General features: G+C 47.1%; 1 protein-coding gene across 1 annotated transcript in view; it reads right to left on the reverse strand.

Moving 5' to 3' along the window:
- LOC107122786 (kazrin-like) overlaps window positions 1-7,073 on the reverse strand; it is a 59,621-nt gene extending 52,548 nt beyond the window's left edge. Inside the window, exon 1 of the mRNA XM_015425924.1 lies at window positions 6,884-7,073. Coding sequence (XP_015281410.1) covers window positions 6,884-7,019 — 136 coding nt within the window. The 5' untranslated portion in view covers window positions 7,020-7,073. The remainder of the gene's footprint in view (window positions 1-6,883) is intronic.
- Window positions 7,074-8,228: the final 1,155 nt, after the last annotated feature.

Genomic DNA, 8,228 nt, shown 5'->3' on the forward strand with positions numbered 1-8,228 from the left:
ATTAGGATTGGCTACAGTACGGATGTGTGGCCTAACATGCAAAGGAGTTCCTGCTCCAAAAAAGGGCCCTGGGTTTTGACAACAAACAAGGTAAACAGAATAAGAAGCAAAAGGTGGGTGTGGCTGGATAACCACACTTCTGGTAACATGGGGGTGCGGCCTAATGTGCTAATGGGCTGTGCTTTCAGGGGTGTGGCCTAATATGCTAACGAGTTTCTGCTGTTGGGTGTGGCCTATTATGCTAATGAGTTCCTGCTGGGCTTTTCTACAAAAAGAGCCCTGCTACATATCGCGGCAAAATCACAAGAAAAATGGGGTTTAAAGAAAAGTTCTAAACAAAGAAATGCAGTCGGCGTTGATAGCGACACTAGCCACAGGGAGGCCGAGGGATCAGATTGGCACTAAGAAAGTGCCTTGGGGTCATGGCAGTTGAGGAGGCCTTCGGAGAAAAGCAAACAAGTGACACTCCGCCTTTTACCAAGACAGAAAACCTGGATAGGCAGGCTGCAAGCCGCCGAACGAGCATGACTGGGCAAACATGCTTGTGAGGGCCCGGGCTGGGCGATCGGCAGCTGCACCCCAGTCCAGGCCCTGATAGCCGGAGAGCAGGAAACAAGCGCAAGCAGAACACACCGCCGGGTTGGCCAAACACAGGCAGGAGGTCTGGCCAACCTAAAAGCTTCACCTCGCTTGCCAAATCATCAGACCATGTGTTTATTTTTATTGATTTGCTTACAATGGAAGAGGGCAGACCAGCTGCTTTGGTTCTGACTGGGGAGACAATCAGGGTATAAGCATCTAAATAATAAAATAAAAACGTCTCTGTTTTTCAGTGTTGGTTCTGTACTTTTGTTTGTATCATGTACACGTGTTCTATGATGTTTAGGTGGGATTTCCATGTGCAGTCTCTATCTCGTACATTCGCCCTTCCTGCAACGGGCTTCAGGTAGCATACATTGCTCTCTTTTCCCCATTCTGTCTTCACACCAATCCTGAGACGTAGGTTAGGTTGGGAGCATGGGTCGTGTCAGGCTCACAACCACCCAGCAAGCTTCTATGGCAGAGTGGGAAGGATTCAAACCCGGGCCTCCCAGATCCTCATCCGACACTCTTAACGACAACAACCCACTGACTTCTGTGTGCCATCTATAACGTATAATGTTGACTAGGGTAAAGGTTTCCCTTGCTCGAAGGCCAGTCGAATCTGACTCTAGGGAGAAATGGACAAAATGACGAGAAAACTTAAAAATCTGGAAGCAGAAGAATTTTTCGAGGATTGGAAAGACTTTAAAGACTATTTAGAAAAAGTTTGGGATGTAAATGACAATTTGCTTTGCTTTGACAATTATTGAAATATAAAATGTAAATGTATAAGAACAATAGATGGAAAATGGGTTACCTGTAGAATATGGATAACTAGAAAGAAAGATAGACAGAAAATTTAAGATATGGGCAGGAGGTTGGAGCACTGTGGGGAGCCAAGAAGGGGAGGGAGTAAGAAGAAAAAGGATGTATTACATTAATTTTGATATGTGTTTGAATCTTAATTATATCCTAATAAATTGTTGGGGTTTTTTTTAAAGAATCTGACTCTAGGGAGCAGTGCTCATCTCCATTTCCAAGCCGAAGAGCCAGCGCTGTCCGAAGATATTTTCCGAGGTCATGTGGCCGGCATGACTAGACGCTGAGGGGCACAGAACGGTGCTACCTTCCCACTAAAGTGGTACCTATTTATCTACTTGCAATTTCTTGCTTTCGAACTGCTAGGTTGGCAGGAGCTGGGACCAGAGACAGGAGCTCACTCCGTCATGTGGCACTCAGGTCTCGAACTGCTGAACTACCAACCTTCCGGTCTGCAGCTCAGCATCTTAACCTCTGAGCCACCGTGGCCCGTAATGTTGACTTACTCATGCTTAAATAACATTGACATGTGTATACATTTTATGGGTATATACTGGTGTCAGGAAACAGAACGGTCCCCGTCCCCCTCGCAATCCCAGGTTCACCAGAGAGAATCAGAATCAAAATGGGAATTTTTGGGGTTAAGACAACAGGGCAGAGAACTCTGCCCAGTTTCCATCTAAGAGGCATACGTGGCAACCTTTCCATATTTCCTCCAAACCCCAAAAGGATCCTCTCCCTATCCAAGAGGAAAGCAAGCAGCACCCTATCATATTCTCTGCGCCACAGCAAACACGCTTTCAAACCCTCACCCGAAATGTGTTTTTATCTACCTCAAAAGCAGCAGACTAATCCCACATTTGCATCCCGACTACAATGAAATAAAGCCCATCTTCAGCAGATTTCTGGATTTTAAGGGGCTCGGGAAAAGTGGCATCTCAGCAGGTTTCTCCCCCCTCTTTTCAAAAATTCTCTCTTTTTGCAAGTCTAAAAGCTTTTAATGTGAAAACGCTCGTCAAAGAACGCAACAGCGCCGGCCGGGTGTTTCCAATCTCCAAATGAAAATTAACATCTGTTACGAACAAACTTGGCCGGCGCTAAAATCGCGTCAGGGACGGAGAATCATGCGAAAGAGAGGCGCTGTCAGAGATTCCGAAGCGTGGCTAAAAAGCGTAAACCCAGATGCAGAAGCTGAGTGGTTCTGCTGCCAAATGAGAGAGTCCGCTGGTCCTAAGAGCCACTTCATCTGTCTTCTGCGGGCACCAGGCTGCACCAGGGCCGGCTCTACAATGAGAACACCTGAGGCGGTTCCCTCAGATGGCAGATTTAGGGGATAACAACCTCTTATCCCACCTCTTGGCCCTTCGCCTGACAGCCACCCCCACCTGGGAGTTCCTCTTTGTTCCCCCAGGCTTCTTCAAAAGCCATGTGGAAACCCCCCCCCCGTCCAAGAACTCCCACAAGACTCTCTCTTCTTCTGAGAGTTCAGCTGCCATTTTCTGGTTGTCTGTTGCCAGGGTGACGGTGGCCAAACTCTCTCTCAAGAAAGCACTCTCTCAAGAGAAAGTAACCTCACGGGAGTTCACTCTAGGGTGGCTCGCTGTACTTGTTTTTAAGGCAAGCTGAGGTAGAGAAAGAAGCCGTGGCAGTTATTTTCTGGGCTTCTGAGGGAAGGTGGTGGCAGCAGCAGTTGGCTGGCGCCATCATCTGCTGCCGCCATCGCCTCAGGTGGCCAAACATCTCGTGCTGCCACCGAGTTGTACGACCAGCAGCCAATGGTGACTCCTGATCCAATCTACCCTAGTTTAAGAAAAGTATTTTCTTGGTTAAGTATGTTTTTTTTCACCCTACTTTCCAAACTTATCTTCAGTGCGGGGTGAGAGGGAGAGATGAATACTCATAGTGTACATACCACCTACTTTTTAGGAATTGGTTTTTAGGCTGTTTGTGATTAATTAGATTTTATGTCCACTGCACTCTTGACCTTTTTTCCTTTCCTTTTTTTTACTGCTTCTGTTGCAACATAAGCTACATGGAGAAAGTCTTAAGAACATAAAAAGAGCCCTGCTGGATCAAACCGGTTGTCCATCTAGTCCAGCATCCTGTCTCACACAGTGGCCAACCAGTTCCTCTGGAGGTTCAACAACAGGGCATCGAGGCCGAGGCCTTCCCTGATAAGAACATAAGAAGAGCCCTGCTGGATCAGACTAGTGGTCCATCTAGTCCAGCATCCTGTCTCACACAGTAGCCAACCAGTTCCTCTGGAGGTTCAACAACAGGGCATCGAGGCCAAGGCCTTCCCTGATAAACATAAGTTTACAGCCTGGCTGCAAGGACTGAGTAATCAAGACCTCAATCTCCACCCTTCTGTAAACCCACTAAATCCCCCAACTAATCCTAAATCTGATTGGGTGTACACTCCAGTGCATCTGATGAAGTGAGCTCTAACGCAAGAAAGCTCACACTGCCGTAAAGGTTGTTTGTCTTTAAAGAAGCTTTCTGTGTAATTCCCATACTTTCCACCGTGGCACCCTTGTCCTTCCGTGAGGAAGATATTTTATTAATCGATGGCCTTTATCTGCTACCTCTCAAAAGAGATGCCCAATAAGGCTTACAAAGATGAATCAGTAAACACTAAGATCAAGAGACATAAAAACAATTAACGATCAATGCAACGGCAAGCTTTTAAAAATAGCCGTCCCCTTGCAGTACAGTAGCACCTACTACATATAAAAAGAAAAATCAATACCTAAAATCACAGCAAAGCAGATCCATTAAGAGCAGACCGATATTATTGAGAGCAGTAGAATAATTAAAATCATAGTAAAGCAATTCCGGGAATCAATCAATCATCAGCCAATGCCATAAAATCGCTTCAGCGAAGTAATGAAACTATTAAAATACCCCTGTGCAGAAGAAGATGCCCACTGTTTCTCTGCATGATTTACTGCTCTGGCCTTCCCTCCTTCTGCTAAGCCTAATAAGAATTAACCTGGGAGCGTGCAACCCTGCTATGATTCTTCACAAATAGATCCTTCAGTCACTTCTTAACGCTAAATTACCCACGCTCCTAAGAGGATGCCAGATGCATCTCTGCATCAGACACTGCTCCTTCCTATGAAGGAGCATGGCAACAGTTACTCACACAGAAATGTGGGCTCCGCAAAGTTCAGGTAATTCCCTCCCCACTATTATAATTCAGATTGTACTTCTACAATCAGAAGTCTGGAATCTTCGCTGCAATTTCTATGCATTGTGGATTCATATGGGGTGCATAGCAGTCTGCATGCACAAAACATATGCGCAAAACTCCTGCCCGTGGTTAGATAAAAGGAAACGTTTTGAATTTTAAAAAAAAGATCCAGGTTAGAACATGCCGCAGACTCGGTAATATGGAACATGCCAGACTTTATTTGCAGGGAATCGGCAGATTCTGAGTTTTTCTTCATCTCTTAGAAGCTGCCTTCCTGTGTTTTGTTGGACAGGCCAACGGTGAATGTATGTGTATAAGAACGATATAAATAATAACAATAAAAATAATATTTAAAAAAAAGAAGAAGAAGCTGCCTTTATGGTAGTAGATGGTATCACATTTTTTGTCCCCTAGCGTTGCACCTGCCTGCTTGCAAAATATCCTATGCATTCATACCTTTGGCGTCTAAAGCCAACTGAAGGCGGCTCTTTGCAATGCAATCAGATGAATGAAACCTACGTGTAGTATGCTGGGGGATCGGAGTCTATATTTAGAGCTTCTCTGTGCCAGCGTGGGGCATGGAAATCGCTTCTCTCTGCCGCTGATTTGGATGGATGGACTGTCAGAGCTTAGCAAGGGGAAGAATCGCTTTGCATCCTGTTTTGTTAAGAGAGGAAGCCCGGCTTCTCTTCTGTACCTGCAAATCCACGCAACACTACGCAGAATGATGGCGGTTAGGTAGGCCTAGGTGGCACTGTCAGCCGCATCCCAACCAGGTTCCTTCTACCGGAGCCTTTGTTCTCCCTCAGTGTGCACGTGAAAACCTACGATTCTATCTGCAGAACACGCACGGTGCGATAACAACTTTGCAGACTAAGCATGCATTCAAGAGAGCGTGGGAGGGACTTCTCATACAAAGCAGGACTCAAAAGTCTCCCAAATCCAAATGACCGGCAGCGAGTTCAGGATAAGACAACTGAACACCTTCCTCGACACACTGCATACTAAACCTATGGAACTCACTGTCACAAGATGGGGGTGACGGCCACTGGCTGTGATGGCTTTTTAAAAGGACTAGTGGAGGACCCATAAAAAATCCACAGAAGAATCCAAATATTCTCCTCTTTGGGGGACCTCTGGATGATCAACAAACGACTCCCTTTGGAGTGACCAAAGGAGCATCTAGAAATGAAGAACTGGGTTGCAAGAATGCATGACACAGTGCCTGCATCCCTATAGGCCAGTTCCCTATCCCCTTATGGGCCTTTCATTGGTAATGAGGCCTACGTCAGGAAAACTACCCATGAGTAATTGTTTTATGCAACACTATGCAATATTATCTCCTGCCAGCCTAGCAGTTCGAAAGCAAGAAATTGCAAGTAGATAAATAGGGACCACTTCGGTGGGAAGGTCACAGCGTTCCGCGCGCCTTGGTGTTTAGTCATGCCGGCCACATGACCACGGAAACGTCTTCGGACAGTGCTGGCTCTTCGGCTTTGAAATGGAGATGAGCACCGCAACCCTAGAGTCGGATTCGACTGGCTTTCGAGCAAGGGGACCTTTGCCTTTACCTTTTATGCAATGTTATGCAGTCGGCAAAATGCCAGGCTCTATATGTATGGCTCTATATGGTTTCAAATGTATATTTCTTTTTTATAGTAATCCTCTTTTAAGGTATTTTTATGCCAATAAAGGTTAACTGAACTGAACTGGTAATGAGGCAGGCACCCTCACAGCTGAAAAGCACCCTGTTACAGGGAAATGGTAGACGGAAGGGGCCTGGAGAGGATGCCATCATGCCCCAAGAGCACCCAGGAGATGACAACAATCTCACTCCCTGCCATTTTCCTTCTCTTCCCCCCCCCCCACTTTTTGTCGTCACTTTCCTTGACCTCATTTACCCACACTGCTATTAGATCAGATCGGTCACGGTGGTGATCCACACATCCTCGTCAACTATTCTTGATGCTGCATCTGACGGAATGATCAGAATCAAGTGGGTTGTCGCAGTCAACCCAGTCAAAGGGCAGTGAGGGCAAGGGCAGTGAGGGCAATGAAAACAGTGTGCATTTGCAAGCCGGGCAGGAAAATCACGGAAAAGGGAGGAGGCAGGTCCCCCTTTTCAAACACCCATAAAAATTACTCCAGTTCAGCAGAGCTAGTTTGGAACAATTCTAATGCTAACCCACAGAGGCACCCTAGACATCAAACACCCCCGAGAAGCTGGGGATTGGTGCCCACGTTCACTGCCGGCGAGAAGCAAGCGGAGAAGGAAAGTTCAGCTCTCACCTTGAAGGGCTTCTTTGGCTCTTGCCAGCTCCTGCTCCTTCTGCGCCAGCTGGACTTTGAGTTCGGTGGCGGAGAGGATCTCCGTTGACTTGCTGCCGTGCGTCTCTTCCAGATCTTTCGTGAGCATTTCCTTCATTTGCCGGAGCAAGTGAACCTCCTCCTGGAGCTGAGACACCTCTTCTCGGAGAAGCACTGGAAGGAAAGCAAAAGACAATGCAAGGAAGTGAGCAGCCGTCCGTCTTGGGCTCAGGAAGGTCTCCCGGCGCTCAGAGGTCACAATCAAGAATCCAGCGATTATTTAAGGAACCGCCATCATCAGCAATAGAGTCCTTCCCTCCTTGTGGGAATAACTGGGATGTTGTTCCAGTTGCGAGAAACTACACTTGGGACTGGCAGGAAATATCCCTTCCGCGTGTATGCCCGTTAAAAGCAAGCAAGCAATTTTTGTATAATCTAAAATGACCTCCACAGACTCACCTAACAATGTCAGAGTTTCAGAAAATAACATAAGGCGGGGGGGAAGCAAGTCTCTGACCTAAGAAGCTCTTGTGTGCGCTCCACCACCACCACCACCACCTCATCAACGATTGCAACAACACTGGTAAAATTATTATCCCTATTTTGCAGATGGGAGAACTGAGGCCCCTGAGAGTTGAGGGCTTCCTGGCTCACCATTCAGCCTCTAGATTGGTTCAGCCCTCTCTCCATTGCTTCACCCCAGCTCGGCTAACAAAAGAGGCACTCACGTTTTGCTCAGAAGCAAGAGATCTGTTAAAAGTGTGCATCCTTCACATATCGAGGAGCACATGAACACACCAGAGTTGCCAACTCTGGGTTCAGAAATACCTGGAGATTGAGGGGTGTGTGCAGGTTTAGGGAGGGGAGGGACCTCAGTCGGGCGTAATGCCATCCGGTCCACCTTCCAAAGCAGCCCTTTTCACCAGGAGAAGTGGAGCAAATGTTTTGAATGAATTAATAATACATACACCATCTATGTTAAGCCTGGAGGTCTGCTGTCACTCCAGGAGATCTCCAGTCCCCACCTGGAGGGTGGCAACCCTAGAATACTCATGAAGCTGCCTTATTGCTGAATCAGACCATCAAGGTCAGTATTGCCTACTCAGATTGGCAGTGGCTCTTCAAGGTCCCAGGATGAGGTCTTTCACATCACCTAAGCCTCTTGAGATGCTGGGGATTGAACCTGGGGCCTTCTGCATGCCGAGCAGATGCTCTACTGCTGAGCCACAGCCCCTCTCTGCAGGAATGAGTTTCCTGGCCCTGTCTATTCAGTGTCTGCAGGGAGCCCTTTGCCTCCATGAACATTCACACATTGCTTCTGTGTGTG

This window comes from Gekko japonicus, unplaced genomic scaffold (assembly GCF_001447785.1).
Source record: "Gekko japonicus isolate JY-2015 unplaced genomic scaffold, Gekko_japonicus_V1.1 scaffold3309, whole genome shotgun sequence".
NCBI lineage: Eukaryota > Metazoa > Chordata > Lepidosauria > Squamata > Gekkonidae > Gekko > Gekko japonicus.